General features: G+C 38.5%; 1 protein-coding gene across 1 annotated transcript in view; it reads left to right on the plus strand.

Annotated features, from left to right (window-relative positions):
• LOC103147853 (RNA polymerase II elongation factor ELL) overlaps window positions 1–16,963 on the plus strand; it is a 28,182-nt gene that overhangs the window by 7,556 nt on the left and 3,663 nt on the right. The window contains exons 3-11 of the mRNA XM_007566402.2: window positions 8,961–9,088; window positions 9,647–9,801; window positions 12,243–12,484; window positions 13,026–13,150; window positions 14,305–14,419; window positions 15,317–15,773; window positions 16,183–16,252; window positions 16,635–16,806; window positions 16,914–16,958. Coding sequence (XP_007566464.1) covers window positions 8,961–9,088; window positions 9,647–9,801; window positions 12,243–12,484; window positions 13,026–13,150; window positions 14,305–14,419; window positions 15,317–15,773; window positions 16,183–16,252; window positions 16,635–16,806; window positions 16,914–16,958 — 1,509 coding nt within the window. The remainder of the gene's footprint in view (window positions 1–8,960; window positions 9,089–9,646; window positions 9,802–12,242; window positions 12,485–13,025; window positions 13,151–14,304; window positions 14,420–15,316; window positions 15,774–16,182; window positions 16,253–16,634; window positions 16,807–16,913; window positions 16,959–16,963) is intronic.

Here is a 16,963-nt window from a genome sequence, read left to right on the forward strand (position 1 = left end):
TCTGTTTGAGCCACTGCTCCAAACTTGAGCAGTGGCTCAAACAGATCCCAGGAACAACATCAGACATCTCAGAACCCTCAAGCTCCCAGGCCTCTGGTAGAGGACCCGAGCTCAGAGGATGAAAGAGACCACCCACGGAGGGTGAGAGGGGAATTTATATATATATTTAAGGAGCCAAATACTTTGTCATACAAGTGAACATTATTTTCAATCAGTCTTTTTTTTTTTTTGATTGACTCATTCTGTTCTGTTTAACTTGGTTAACACTGTGCACTAGACAGCAATTTGAGATTTTATACTGTAGCATTAAGAAAACTGTTTATTTTGTTGCTAGTAAACATGGACATTAAAGTAGGGATATGTATGTTTTGCTCTGTCAGGTGTTACGACAGTTTAATCCCACTCTCGCCTGATAAATGCTGAACCACAATAGCCAGGGTAGTTGTTTTGGTTTATAGCCCTGTCTCTTTTTATGTGCACAGCTGTCACATAAAGGCAGCCTGTGTGAGGATGAGGGGAATGTGGAGGTCCTCTTAAAAGATATTCACATGACGACTGTGTGTGAAGGCAGAGCCTTCCCCTGGGCTCCTTTCCGCAGGTCCTGTTGATTATTGTGCCGTTTCACCCCGTGTCTTGGCTGAATCCTTGGGAGACATCAGGGCTTCCATCTCACACTTGGCTGCTCTGACTCTCTACCCCCACTTCGCCTCGTGCTCGACCGAAAATAAGCTTTTGCTCTGTGCGAGTGTGTACGTGTGCATGCACACATCACTTTTTTTTTTTCTGGACACTAATTAGAATAACAATAACTGGAATGCAGTTTGATGGTCGTTCTCTCCCAGTAGCACAGCAGTGAGAGGGAGAGCCGTCCCACGTGTTTCTGAAAGGGCACACGCCTTTCTATTGAGCCAGATGTGTTAAGCAAGGCAAATTGTCTGCATTCTCTCTTTGCCTAAGGCTCTCTGGAGTTTTTCTTTTCTTTTTTTTTTTTTTTTATCACACAGTATATTTTAGGATCAAGTCTTATGGGAGTCCTGCTGCGAAAGAGAACTTTTCGAGAGAATGGGGGTAGTGCTATTGTTTTCTTAAAATATATATTTTTAAGAAGATCTTAAAACTAGATAAATGCAATGGATGTATCGCAGTATATCACACAGGACAACTTGTCATAACTTTTTTTTTAACTTAGCCACAGTGCAGGGACAGTTTGACAATGATGCTACATCTTTTATTCACCAGTTAACTGAACAACTTAATATATCTAATTTTGTGCTTTGTGACTTTATCAGTAACAAAGCCATTTTTACCACTTTTAAATATTATACAGTGGACTCAGCAATTGCTACACTTTAAGCCCAACCCCACACACACGCTGTTGTACGATTTCTGTTGTTCTTCAGGCCAATTTCTGTACAGCTTCAACTGTCTGACAGATGGCCCCACATTTAAAGTCAAGGTCCTGCGGCACCAGAACAAGGCCTAAATCGTCAACACTCCACGTCCGCACTTGACATTTAGCAAAATGTCCTTGTGTGTTGATATGCTGCGTTTAGTTCAGCCGAGCGTAGGGTTGTGTATGCAGTTCAGCATCTTAAGCACCTTTATTTCATTCACGTCTCCAAAGCTTTTGTGGTTTGTTTGGAGAAAATGCTACTTGTTACCTTTTGCTGACACCTCATGCTTTTAAGTCTCTGTAGCTGGCCTGTCATGAAGGATCTGAACTCACCGTAAACTCGCCTCCTTTGTTTCTTTGGAAGAGTGGCAATTGTTTAAAAACAATAGTCATTTTTGGACTCAACTTTATCACTTGGTGGATATTGTGGTCAAACTGATAACTAACTCATCAGAAATGACACATGGAAAGGAAAAGTGTGTTAAACAGTGGAACAGGTGGGAGCACTCTAACAGAAAGGGAAACCGACCTCTGTGAAATGAGATCAAATTAAGTTCTGAATCAATTAATAAATTTACACTAAATAACTCAGATTATTTATGTTAGTAAAAATATATATTTCAAAAATACTTGGATCTCACAATTTAATTGCAATTTATTCAACTGAAGACTAATCTTGGTTTTATGTTTAGAATAGTTGAATCTGAAAAAAAAAAAACAACTTACCTCTAATTAAACCAAAATAGCTATGAGTTAGTAGGTATTGATTAGAGTCACATAATCACATTTCCATCCAATAGGATTTGTGTAGTTTTTACACTAACCCAAATCTTTTACACCACCTTTGGTGGTCAGTGTTAATCATTGAAGGATAATTTCATGAAACTATTAACTAATAACTAAACAAAATATTAATAATTATATCAATAAAAAAACACTTATTTCTGATAAAACTGCTGACACTTCAGTGCAGTCACACTCCATCATGATGTGGAAGGGACCTTTGAGGAGAGATGGCAGTGTTAAGTGCAGAGAGACTGCAAGCATTTGTTGAGGTTGACAGATTAGGCGCAGCTTTTAGGAAAAAGACTGATTCTGCTTGGCATAACATGCAGTACCTTGGGGGTTGCTCGACAGTTGCCCATCCCCATATCGCTGCACTAATTCGCGTCAGTCCCAGCCACCCCCCTCTGCCTCTTTTTCCTGTATCTACCAACCCCCCTCAGTGAGGAGACCCTCAAACATCACTACAGCATCATTCGATGCTCACTAAAAACAGGCTGCAAGTGGTTTGAAATGTGTGTTGCTGGCAAGGTTTAGACCTTAAAACGTGTTACTAATTTATTTTTACCAACATTTCCACCCTACCGTTACTGAAAGTGTCACTAAAGGTAGCGAAATGTTTTCCTCTGGTGGTAAAACACAAACTTGCCCACTGAATGATGGATGGTAGCATCCATCATTTTAGTAATAATAGTAATGCCAAAATCAAGTCACTCCTCTCTGCACTGAGCTGCACATTCCTAGAGGAGGAACTATTTAGAGCCATCCCTCATGCACTGGCTCCACTTAGTCACTGAGACCACCCCCCCATCTTTTCCATGCACAAGCCCCCAATCCACCCCAATCCCTCCTTTTACCACCAAGCAAGACACAGCCACACGTCCCTGCCGTTCATGAATAATCCAGGCTGCCCAACAGGCCATTGCACTCAGCTTTGTGTGTGTGTGGGGGGGGAGCAAGAACAAAAGACTGACAGCTCACAGAGCAGCTTTGGCTGAGTAGGCTCAGATGAAAAGACAATAGTAACCAGTGTCAGTACAGGCAGGGGCAGGAGGAAAAGACTTTAGAGAAAATCACATATCGAGGCGGCAGTTCGCATCTCATCTCAGCTATGCCATGCCAAATACCAGAACTTTCATTCTTGCCTTCATCTGCAAAGCAAAGAGAGGCAGTGATAGACTCTCTTTTTTGACCTTTCCCTGCATATACTTGGCTTTGTTTTAACAAAGCAAAGGGCAGGCCAAGTCTTATTGTTACGTATGTTATATTTTCCTCAAGACAAACAGTCTGACCTGCTCCTAAAGTCACAGAACTTTAACAAGAACAACAAAAATACTGGCCCCTGTCCTTGTTCAACTGCTGAGCCCCCCTGCCGGTTTTCTGTTCCAGTCCAGTTCACACCTTATAACAGCTTGAAAGTATTTGACATCTCTAAACACACAGGGCCTGGATTAGCAGATGTGGTTGGACTGGAGCCACAGAGGCAGTTATTGTATTAGGCTGTGCTCTGTTTGGGAGAAGTGTGGGGGGGCTGAAAACTGTTCGTCATCTGGTAGCTCTAACTGTAACTGTCCAACAGATACCCTATATTCTTCCCCTTATAATGAGGGGATTTACTGTGCATGAGTCTCACTGTGACTAATAATGACCTGATGAATTTTATTGAACCGACACAAGTTAGCAGGATTCTCTGATTAGAATAAAATTGACTTAAGCTTCCTTCAGAGTAATGATTACCAGACTTAATGTCTCAAGGATCATAATTGGAAACTTGTAATGCATAGGTAAAATAATTAATTTGCTTTCTTTCTAAGGTAGTTAGGGATGTAATATGTATGATACACAACATTTGCTTTATTGGACAGGAGATTAAAAGTATTTTCTTAAAAAAAACAAGGAAAGTAATGGAAATGGAAAATAGTTGAACAAAGCTGCAAACTGTTGGAAAAAAAAATCTGTAATTAAAGTTTTAGTTCTCCAAAGACTGCAGGTTTTCAGTAAAACTCCATGTAATGTAGCCCTAACACAAAACAAGCAGGCTTGAAATAACATTTCGTTTCGCTACAAATGGAGTAGAGGTTTCACAGATCACAAACTATGTTTAAAAGACTATTTCGTCAGTGTAAAAGGATCCAGTCCAAGTTTCACCAGTCTAAATATTTAGATTTTTCAAGTGATGGTCGTTGGACTGAATTTATGTGGCACTTGTCTAGAAGTACAGATGACTCAAGGCATTTTATTCTAAAGCCACATTCATCCAATCACACTTACAAACACGTGTGAATTCATACACCAATGCGCAGATTGGTGGGCAACTTGGAGTCATGTGTCTTGCCCAGGAGCACGTCAATGTTTGGCAAGAGCAAACCGGAACCGAACCAAAGGTTTGGATTGTAAGATGACTACCACTTACCCACAGCTGCCCCAAAGATAAGAAAATGAAGCAAATCATATGTCCACTTCAGTGTTCTGACTGAGGGCCAAAATAAATGTGAAATATTTTCTTATTGTGTCACCCAGTCATGTTGACAGCAAATGGAAAAGACTGAGAGACTTCCTCTGGGTGAGAAATGTTGTAAACAGACACGGGCTGGAACGTCACTGCAAGTATAGTGACACTTTCAAAAAACATAGTTTTAAAAGAGCAGAAAAAAAAATCGAAGGGTTTTAAAATCAGAACTTTTACAAACATTGTTACACATAAATCACTGCAGTTTTAGGGTACCAGATTGTCTTGTTTTTAACGTGAATGCAGTACGGCACCCAACAGGTTGAATAAAACCCAATGTGTTGACAATGCACTAAAAGAATCGCATGCAGTTATGTAGAACTGTGTAACCAGAGCTCCTTTCCATGGCATGTAAGCACACGTTTCCCCAGTTCTTGACCTGGGAGTGTTAGAGTTCCATTTCTCTTTCAGCTTTTAGCAGCAACTTATTAGCTGCATGTGAAGCTTTGTTAACTTGATAAAAATGTTGTGTGAGCTTTGTTCTTGACTAGTTTTTTTTATGTGTTTACTTATTGATGACTGGATGTGGCTTTTCCACAGAGTCTGACTATTACCGGCCTCTGTGTTAACATTTAGCCTCAGCCATAAGCTAGATGTTTGACCTGACCCCTGCATATGACCTGTGACACTATGAGGCTTGCCCTGCTGAAAAACAAAAACGCAACACACAAATACACTGACAGCCTTGGGGGAATCTAGCCAAAGTTCCACATGGAAATGCCCATAACTGTGTCTTTATGCAAATCTTCACCTTCTACTTGACTCACAGGCAAACAAGTATGTTTTCATCAAAGGTGATTAATAGTCAGCGTTAATGGCTGGGTGGGGAGATACCTTGGCTTTGATGATGAGTATATTCCACTGAGATCATCGTTGTAATTTTTTGAAGCTGGTGATGCCACGGCATTTTTTTTTTTTTTTTGCAGAGTTCACTTTACTTGTTAAAAGTATACTATACTGCAGAGCATTATAATCATAGATATGTTATCTAATGACAGTCAAAGAACTTACTGTGTTGCTCTCTTTCTTTGAAGAAACACATATTTTGTATAACAAAGATTAGGCATGGGTCAATATAGGATTCTTAAAATTATAGACTAATGCCATATGATGACTATATGAACTTTGAGTAGAAATAAGGTTTTGCTGTTCAGTCGTATAAAAACATAAAAAAAAGCAAAAAATGAATTGGATATTATCCCTTTTATTTGAAAAAGAAAGCAGTAGTTATTCCTTGTTGTTGCTGAAGTAATGAAACATTGATAATTATGTATTATCTGTTAGATTTATTGTTATTTTTATTGTAATATAAACAGAGACAAGAGAGAACACAGTACATCACATTTGTGAATGTGTGAAGGGACTTTAACTGAAATAAAATGCCTAATATAAAAAGCCAATACCACAAAACTGAACTTATCTCAACACCATCAATTATTAGTGAAACTATATTGCTCATCCCTAGATGCAAATTAAATCAGGAGGCCTGATCTTGATTTTGAATAGTGATAACTGATGGCAACCAAACATTTTATTTAATCAGTAAGTATTTGGATATCTTTAGGTTTTGATTGAACAAAAGAAATGACAGGAGTTGAACAAACTGTTTAGATTTTCTTTTAGACGTGGTATTCTGTGGTGCCATCAGCAATCAGTCCCTTACTTGCAGTAGACAGATGACTTCAGTTTGTTGACTAGGATAGAAGTCGTCAAGGGAAACTTGAACTAAGTTTCATTAGGAATCTTTGGTGTCTTAAAACAACTCTTAACAATTCAATTCAAAAGAGATAGAACTGTAGCAGCGTACAAGGCAGTAGAAATATACTTTTCTATGTTTGTTCCAAACATGGCCAAGTTTTTTTTTTTTTGTAATTTTTTTTTTATTTAAAGACATTGTACTAAGCTATCTGGCTACAATCCAACAGCTCAAGCAATTACTCCATGGCTTATGGTTCATAGGAACAGAGGCTTCTCTGACTGGCCTCACTGTGGATTCATAGCACTTTCGGGATGCGCTTGTGATCCCGTGATTAGCCGGAACGGCTCTACTTGTGGGCGTCGGGGACTGCTGGGAACTAATGGGTTAAATGACATATGGTTATGAAGCTTGGGAAGGAAGCTGTGAATAAAGTGGGGGTGACCTCTGAACAGTCTGACCCGAGTGACATTGATTAAAATAGGAATGTGAAGTGTGTACGGTGGCATGGATCAGGATGACAGGCAGATCTAATGCATGGCTGCAGGGGAACTCGTACTGCTGCCATCAACTGAAAGAGGGGACGTGGTGGCATTATTACGATGCTAAACATTTCATCTTATCAGAGACCTTTTGTTCAGATTAAATCTTGCATTTATCAAATAAAAAAAAGAAAGAAGAGATGCACTGTTGAACCTGTTATTAGGAAACTCTTTATTTGTGGCTCTTTACGTGAAAGATCCAGGAAGGCTTGACTCCCTGCTCATATTTTTTGCTTGCTTTGGCCGATCGTTCCTAGTTAGTGCATTGTGTTTAACCGCATCCTGTTAACAGCCAGACATAAATGGGTCAAAATTAATGGTCAACTGTGTCTCAAGTGTCCTCGGCCTGGCAGGGCGCTTTGCGTGCTGCATTGACTTGGGTGGACTTGCGCGCATGAGGGGAAGCTAGAGGCGGATGGGGGTAGGGTGAATGGCATGCGTTGGGTTTTAGAAGAGAAGGAGGAGGGGTGTCGAGGAGACATGCTGTTCATTGGCTTCATGTTGCAAAGAAAAAAAAATGCTTATGGCTTTGCTGCATGACTGGGCATTTGTGACAGCTAAAGTCCTGCCTGTCACATCTGCTGGGAGCAGTGTGCTGTCAGCCACAAGACTGGTAATCAATCACTTATGGGGTGTGGCTAAAGAAGCAGTTTCAATGAAACAAATTCAGGCTTTGGTTGAAGTTTTTCCATAAATAAATGGAAGATTAAAAAAAAAAAGCCATAACTCAATCTAGGACATTTTATTGACAGAAGTTGTAAACTGCCCATTTTCAAACTGACAAACTGAGATACGGCTCCAGGGAAATGCAGAGGGAAGTAACTACCCGACAAGGTTTTAAAGGACGTTACCTGTAGGTTAATGACTTTCTATGTTGAACTATCCTTTTAGTAGAAATGGGTTTTTGGGTCATTTTATGTAACAGGTTTCTAACGGAGGTAGATTTTACGCCATTGGCTTGTTTGCTGAGAAGAAGCAGTGGACAGATTCTTACACGAAAAGCTAGAACCTGAGTAAAAGAGTTGTCACTTTTGTTCTATGTTATGTTGTTGCTATCATACTGGATCTCCTTATGACTGGCTGCAGGTCATCTTTTTTGACCTGGGAGGCGCCTTACAGCCCTAATGACTGGCCAGCCTGGCAGATTATTTAGGTCACATTTATTGGATGGAGCGACATAACAAACCAGGGACTGTCCTGAGTAGTTAAAAAAAAAAAGAAAAAAAGAAGATTTTTTGTTGTTTTGGTCTTTACAGCATTTCTGAAATTACACTGAATTTGTTCAGGCTGTATCTAGGAGAAGTAAAATAATCCTATTACATAACACGCTGCTCAAAATAGCAATGACAGCAGATAAATGCAATCCTGTCAGCAAACACAGAAAACTGTTAAAGGTTAAATATTACCTCAGTGTTACGGTTTGCACAGCTAGTGTAATGATTAGTCTTTCGTCTAATATGCAGTACATTGAAAAAATATGCATATACCATTACGCTGAGTCAGATTTCCGACACAAAAGTTTTTGAACAATATCTGCATTTTATGTGGTAGGCTACTAAAATGAAAATGTATAAAGTTAAAGGAAAATAATAAATGCTTTTTAAATGATTTTACAAATGGATGGAAAACTAATCCAGATAAAAGTGGAATGGTTTAAATTAAAGCACATACTGTAGATGTATTCGAATGACCTAGTCAAAGTCCAGATGTTGAATATTTCTATTCAAACATGAACTTTTCTTCCATGCTAAACTTAAGCTATATTAGATAAAAGGATGGTCAAAACAGAAATGTTAAAGCTATATTTTGTTTTCCTTTGACTCCTCAATAAAACGTTGCTTTGTGTACATCTGTCACATAAAATCACACACAAAAATAAAACAATAAAAAAAATAAATCACGCCGTCATTTGCAATGAAGCGTTACAAAGTTTGTGGAAACTCAATAGTTTTGGAGGGGACTGCAAAGATATTCTAGCTTTTAAAAATGTTCCTAACAGTTTCACACTCATATTTCTTCTGTTTTTATCTTTGGCAGTACATAAAGATCCCAGCACCGACCACTGAATCTCCAGATGGATTCAGAGTCTTCTCATTTTACCTTTCCAGTGACAGCAAAGACAAGCCTCAGTCCAGCTTTGACTGCATTCACCAGTTTATCTCAGGGTGAGCAGCACACAGAACTTTTTCCACTGTCGACCACAAATGGAATTTAAAGTAAATGTGGTGTCAGGCTGCAACCGCGGGGCTTGACCAAACACTGGCCTCTCTCTTCAACCTCACAACAATGGACAAAACGCCTGCCGGGGCCAAATTCGGCTTTAATAATAACCTGAGGGCTGTCAAGCCACATCGGACCTCAAAGGTGTGACCATTGACGACAGAGAAGCAGCATTTCTGGCTTCACAGAGTCAATGGACTTCTTCAGAGATTACATCAGCACCAGAGTCTTTAGCCTCTAAAAATTAGAACCCCTTGCTTTAGAGGTCAGAAGAGGTCAATTTGCTTCATGTGGTTCATAGAACTTGTTGTGTTTGGCAAGAAGTTAGTGTGCACTCAAGCAGTCCAAGAATTCTGTCACTGGATTTAATTGTAAAACTAAAATACTACCAAATATATGAGCACATCATTCCTTTTGCTGCTTTAGACAAATGTAATGTTGGCTAAGCTGCAGGACTCAACTTGTTGTTTTTTTTTGTTGTTGTTTTTTGTTTTTATGTACAGGGAGGGCAGGGATCACTTGGAGAGTAAGGGGAGCATTCAAGACAAGATCACCGTTTGTGCCACAGACGACTCTTACCAGACCACACGCGAGCGCATGTCACAGGTGGAGAAGGACATCTGGAGCCGCACAGCGATTGAGATCAAGCCAGGACCAAGTAAGTTTTGGAGTTAAGAGTTTCAAAGTTCTCTTACATGTTCTAGCATTAAAGGGGTAGTTCAGAATGTTTATATTTTGAAGTGAGGCTATATTAAAAGGTACTAAGCAGGTAATATCTCACCAGTAGAAGATAATCGTCTTAAGGTCTTCATTTAGTACAAATTCAGAATCTCTCTAATGACTGACTTTTATGGTCTAAAGATGACTAAAAATCTCAAGACTATCGTAGTAAGTTCATGTGAATGTAATTTTATGAAGATTTATAATGTCATCATCCACTGATGATTATTTGTCATTCTATTTAAAGACCTGGCTTCAGGTATTTAGAAGTATCCTTTTGATGCATATTTTGGTTAATACAGATAACTTGAAACATTTTACTGCTTCCAAGTCATTCCTTGCCACCAATTTCCCTTGTCAACAATATTCATTTTAAGCAACAGATATCTCATATTTGCTCTAAGAGGTTTATTTACAATTATTTATGCAAATAAATAATTTGCATGGAAAATCTGGCTAGATATTTGTCTGAAATCTAGCCAGTCCAATTTATTCTGGCATTTTACCAATTTCCAACTCAGATTTGTTGATAAAAACAAAATTTGCTAAAATAACAGAGGCCTCACAATAATAAAGGCTTAAAATATGTAATTGCACTCATGGAAAGTTAATTGTTTTTAACATTTAAAGGTGTTGGAAAAAAAATTGTGTCTAGCTGTTGCATTATGCAACGTGTAAATTTATTTCTCGTTGCTGAATTTACTTGATGAATGATGGGGCAAATTTCAAAAATTCCTACTGAGCATCATGCAGGAATATGGTTTCCCATTTTACTCAAACATGTCTTCTCCTGCACATCGGGAGATTCATTTAAATGGGTTATGGCTCTCAGTTTGAGCCACATGGCAGGGAAGAGTGCACAGTTGTTTTGTGGTCACGTTCTGTCTTTTTATGGTACAGTAATGCTACACTTCTCAGAAAAAAATGCCTATACACCAAGTCACAATTACATACTGCAGTAAAGAAGAGAAGAAAAAAAAAAGTTGACCATTTAGATAATAGTGTGTGATTTTAATGCATGGAAAAGAAGAACTGGGAACTACATTGAAGACTTTGTAAGCACCTGGTGCTAAAATAAGTAAAAAAAAAAAAAAAGAAAAAAAGAACATTGAAAGCTATCCCCAGTAACATTACCACATGGCTAACAGATGTTAAGCTTATTGTTTGGCTAGTTCTCAGAAACACTTCCACAGTACGGTAAAGTTTCAAAGCAGTACAAACAATTATGACACAAATATGTCCCTCGAGCAATTCTAGTTTAAACTTCTGAAGGGATGTCTCTAGTTGCTGCTTGTTTGAAATGTTGCACTGCATGTTGTTTTAGTCAGAGCTGAATAGCTCCATGTAAGTGTTAACCATACGGTCTTTTAGAAACCTTCAACTTCGAGCAGCGCCTTGCAAAGGTATTCATACATCCTGGAGTGTTTGAGCATTTCTTGCATTGTTACCAAAGACTATAATGTTGTTTATAGGGATTTTATGAACAGAACAGCTGTACTGAATTTAAATTAAGCAGTGGATGAATTTTTAAATTTAAATAGCTGACTTAGAAGGCAAGAAAATCTTTATAAAGAAAAAAAAAATAAAATAAAATAAATAAGTTTCAGGAACACAAATGCTTTTGCACGACCCTGTATATTTCCAATTGTTTGAGACAATAACACCTCCAGGATATGTAAATAAAGTCAACTATCAACCAAGCTCTCTCTGTTGACACACAGTTTTAGACTTTGACCTTTAATAACCTTCAAACCAATGTATGGCTTAGGATTGTAATGAGATTACTGTCGGCAGACATCCACAAGAAGTGACCTGGGTCCAGTTGAATTAGTTCTGTAACATGAAGAAAACCTTCTCTGAGCTAATTGCTTTAGTTTCCCCACCCTACCTGTTTACTTAGGAGAAGCCCATTCTACTATCTCATCATTACACTGGTGCAGCCTCTACACACACAAAAAGAAAAAGAACATGCATGAGCTCGGCATTGAGCTCTGTGCATTAATGCATGTAAACTACTTTTTCAGACTGCCATGTAAATTCAGTCTTATCTGTCACACCTCCATAAAGTTGATTCCATTAAAACAGAAGAGATAAAATGACAAAAACGTATTGTCTGCCTGTCATGTGTGGGCTTGACTTAGAAAATTAGGGCATGATTTGTATATCTACCCTCAGGACAGGATCGGGAATGATAAGAGCCTTGTTTTCTCGGGATACTTTCACTGCCTGAGTCCTGTTATCAGATGAGTTGAGAGCATGTTCCTCTTTAGTTGAGCGCAGTATTTAGCCGAATCAAACAACTTGAGATTATTGGAGTAATACCCACTACCTCTAATAAACTTTATCTCTTTAAAAACTCTTTATCTACTTTATTAATAGGTAAGTGTGTGAAGGTGCAAAGGAAACAGGGCCTGGTCTCCAGCTCTGACAGCAGTAATAAGCACTCCCCCAGCAACAAGAGGCCCCTGCTCCCCAGCCCGGTGGCACATCGGCCCTTAAGGGATCGCATCATTCATCTCCTGGCCCTAAAGCCCTACAGGAAGCCTGACATGCTACTATGGCTAGAGAGGGAGAGGGCCAGCCCAAAGGACAAGGCTGATCTGACCTCTGTACTAGAGGAGGTAGGAGACTGGTGGATTGATATATTGCAATTAGAAATTAAAAAAAAAAAAATGTATCTTAGACAATGAGCAAATTTAAATGCCTTTGGGATCTGGTATAACACTGAAAAATTAAACATTATATATAAGAATTGTATAAATCCACCCATGCCTGGTCATCAATTGTGCAAATAAAAATAATCTGATACTATTAGGTCTATGTCAGGCATATTTCCTGTGTTCACATTGTTTGAGGGTCCCAATGCAATCATCAATTGGAGACTGTGCAGGCAGTGGTAACTGTAATTAGCGCTGTGCTTTAATTATCTTTGGATGAGAAGATAGTGGTTTTTGACAGGAGAAGGGTTGGGATGGCACAGGCTGGGATTCAAGTCATCGCAGAGACTGTTGGTTGCTTTGGGTATGTTTGTGTTAGAGGGGTTAGTTTTTATACAAGTGATAAAAATAGTGCAACAGTGCTGTGTCAGAGGTTACAAGTACAGCTAGACTTGTTTCCTGTTAAACTACTTTCTGTTCTATAACAGGAATGTTGGTTTTCCAGGTTGGTAAGCTGAATCCTAAGGATAGCAGCTACTCTCTGAAGGATGAGCTTTACAAACTTGTCCAAAGAGACTGGCCTGGATATCTGGAAGAGGAAAAGCAACTTATCCACAGGCTTCTCATCAGGTGGGAATTCATTTAGGCCAAATATGAAAATTTTGCAAAAGACAAGACAATATTTAAATGTTTTTATTATTATTAATTATTATTATTATTATTATTATTATTTATGATTGTTACATACAGTGTAATTGTAAATATTTTCACTTTTTATACTTTCTTTGCACATAAATTGAAAACTGTTTAGCTTAGCATAAAAGTGTGAGACAGTGTTCAACAACAAATATGACTTTACTTTTAATGCACTAAGAAACTTGTTTAGCCTCTTGTGTAGATCAAGCAGACACATTCTAATACGGTCATCGCTTATTGAGTTATTGTGTGTAGCACTATTGGTGTCAGTCTGCTTTGATGTTTTTCTTTTCTAATGCTGCTTCTAAATGACAACTCCTTTGCTCAGAAGAATCTTTTAATCGAGACATCAAAGCAATGGAAAATTTTTCATGCACTGTGCTGCCAAGTGGCAAGACTTGCGAGGCTAAGCAGTTAAGGAGTGATCTTTAAGTGCCTGCCAGAAAACATGGAAGCCATGTGCTCCAGTGCCATTTTGGAAAAAGCACAACTCCCACTAGAATCTTGCAGCACTCCTGCTGAGTGTAAAAGCTTTGCAGTTGTATCCATTCAAATATTTTGCCAAAAACAAAAAAGCTGTGGTTTGAATAAACTTGAAGCATCTTCTCTGTAGTCAGTTTATCTGATAGGTTACTTGTACAAAGCATTCTAAGAACTGTTGGTTATTGCTACTTAGTGGCTAGGAACTCCACTATTACTGTCACTATTAATGAGAAGGCAAGAATTCACTGCAGTAAGTGACTTTTGATAATGGCATCTGTTCAAGGAAGGAGCTGAAGGAAGCAGATTACCGGGAAAAAAAAACAAAAAGGCTTTGGCCATAAAGAGGTTAAATATGCAGCTATTGTTTCTCATACGAGTCTGTGTTTAGTCTCTGTGGCCAGCTCCTGTGTGTTATTTTACAAAAACACAGTTGCATAACTTCTGTAATTATTTCTTTTGTGGAAAGACTTCCACCTCTATCTTTTCCTAGCTGTAATTGCTCATCCCATTGCACAAAAATTCTGTGTTCTTCGTGTTTTGCTTTATGGGCCATTTACCTTAAAGTTAGTCTAAGTAAAGGTACTGTGTTCTAAATGTCTTCACAGAAAACTTCAGCCACTGCACAACAACCAATCGAGGAGTCCCCAGTCCATCCATTCGTTGCACAAAACCCTTGGGGATTCTCCCTCACGGCTCAGTCCTGCCAAAAATCTCTCAGTGGTAAATATTCATGTTGCAAGATTTGTCTTGTTTTTATTTCCTAATTTTCTTATGACTAAAAATGAGCCATTGCCCTCTTAATCCAATGCACAAACAAAATGCATTAACAAAACTAACTCAAATAGCTCTGACTGGAATCATACAATGGGAAATAAAATTACATGGTTAGTTATTTCCCAGAACCAGGAAATGTATAGATAAGTGATGTTATGTTCTGTTTTATGGAAATGTTTGGATAGGCAACTAGTCTTTAGTCTTTATAGACGAAGAGAAGTATATATTTTAAATCTATAAAACGTTGCATCCATTGCAGGACCAAAGATAAAAAGTGACAGAGTTTTCATCTCCTCTCTGTTTGCTTTGCTTTACATTTTTTGTATCTCAACAATGATAAAGTTTTTAAAAACAAACAAAAAAACTCCAGAAGTAATTCAAATGCTTTAAACCTGTTTTTGTTTATTTAGTCATATTCACTTATTTGCATATTATTTTTACAGAAATGTATGAATTCATGTCCTAAAAACTGCTTAATAAATGTGTTTCTAATTGGAATATCAAAACAATCTATAAAAATAATAATATTGGTCACTTAGGGAATGTGATTAAAAATTAAGCAACCAATATGCCTCAGATATTGATTGTCTTGGACATACAGACATCAAAGTCGATCGTGTAAAGTGAATTTACCTCTGCTTATTTGACATGAACTTTTCTCAGTTTTTTTCTGTATTCGGTATTTCTTCTAAGCTTACTGTTGCTATTTTTGAATGGTATGTTCATTCCCTAAGGTGAATTCAACGCTATCCGAAGAATGACTAATTTATCCACAATACTGTAAAAACCCTCTTCGAAATTTTCTAGTAATATTTAATTTGTTTTCTTTCCCCTTCGTTCTAGAAACGGTCACTGGTTTTGGACGCTTCCAGCATCCAAACCCCCAAAAAACAAAAGCTGTCGGAACACTGTCTGCCCCTGCAGTCGCCCTCTCATGCAGACTGTGGCACCAATGGGGCTCGTAACTCCTCCAGTCACGGAAACTCTAGTGCGGCGACAAAAACAGAGTTTGACATAACCAATAATCATCTTCAGGGAAACCCAGTCGGTTTGTACTCGCCACACAAGCTCAGCATGCCGTGTGCTATTTCCAAACTAGAGAAGACGGAACCGGCTCCCATTTTACCCAGTCCTAAGCCTCGACACAATGGCACCTCTATATGCACTAAACAGCAGCTCGCCAATGGCCAGCACAAAAAGAAAAGGTCCAAGAAACACAAAGACAAGGAGCGAGATCGCTTAAAGCCAGACTGGATTGAGACAAGTCCAGACATGAAGCAGAACCAAGAAAATGTTAAAGGTGAATGCCAAAGTTTTATCAGGTCATAATTTGTTCTGTTTTGCTGTTAAGATAAGGACAAGGTTGTGCAAGAAGGCCGTTTAAAGAAATAATAAACTTTCCAAGATTGAGTTATAAGATTTTTTTGTAGAATTAATAGAGGAGCATTTTATAGAATTTGATCTAAGACAGCAGTAAGAACAGTGACTCTGTTGTCTGTTGATGATTGACTGTGTAACAGCTGGGTGACCTATGGCCGAGCTTGTCAGCAGGCAGATTTACCTCCTGCTTTGCTCTGTTGACGTAACTGCTCACCTTGGCTTGGATCGGTTATCAGAGACACCATTAAATAATTTCTCTCGATATGACAGACTTGTTGCCAGATTATATACTGAAATTAATCTTTCTCCTGAATGTGTCCTTTAAACAGCTACAGACCACGAGCGAGACAAAACACCTGTTAACCGAGCCTCAACTGAAGAACTGCCCGACTATTTCATGTAAGGTTTTAAACATTTTTTTATATTAACCTTTTTTTAATGAGTAAAACGTAGCCAACTTTCTTTACACCAGTTGCCAATTCAACATTTCACAGCGTAGTTTTAAATTTCAGCCTACTGCTCGAAGGAAAAAAAACAAAGTTTCCCTTAACAGTACGGTTCTGCTTCAACCCATTCAGATAAACAGAGGAAGATTATATAAATAAGGTGTCACAAAGCTTCTCTGAGAATAACTCACAAAAACAAAAGATCTTATGTCCTACATTTATACATCTGCTCAACACACCATGCTCTGATCTAATTCTTGCAGAGCCATCTAGTGGACGGATTCAGTACATACTCGGTTTCCAGAGATTAAGACATGTTTCCTTTTGCTTTTCAGAAAATACAGCACTGTAACAACACTGGAGCAGCGGCAACTGTACCACGATGACTTCTGTGCTGAGTACGATGAATATAGAGTTCTTCATGACAGAATTGGGGCCATCACGGAGATGTTTGTTCAGTTGGGCTCAAAGATCAACACTCTCACACCGGGAACACAGGAATACAAGGTACTTTTTGTACTGAGAGCCTGCTGAAACTGCTTCTTTTAGGAAAATACCAAAGAGAAAGCATAGCATGTACAGCGCAGTAACCACTCTCTTTATTATTTTTCCAGCTCATGGAGGACCAAATACTACAAAAATATCGAAAATATAAGAAAGTAAG

The sequence above is a fragment of the Poecilia formosa genome, unplaced genomic scaffold (genome assembly GCF_000485575.1).
Source record: "Poecilia formosa unplaced genomic scaffold, Poecilia_formosa-5.1.2 Scaffold191, whole genome shotgun sequence".
Classification (NCBI taxonomy): Eukaryota; Metazoa; Chordata; class Actinopteri; order Cyprinodontiformes; family Poeciliidae; genus Poecilia; species Poecilia formosa.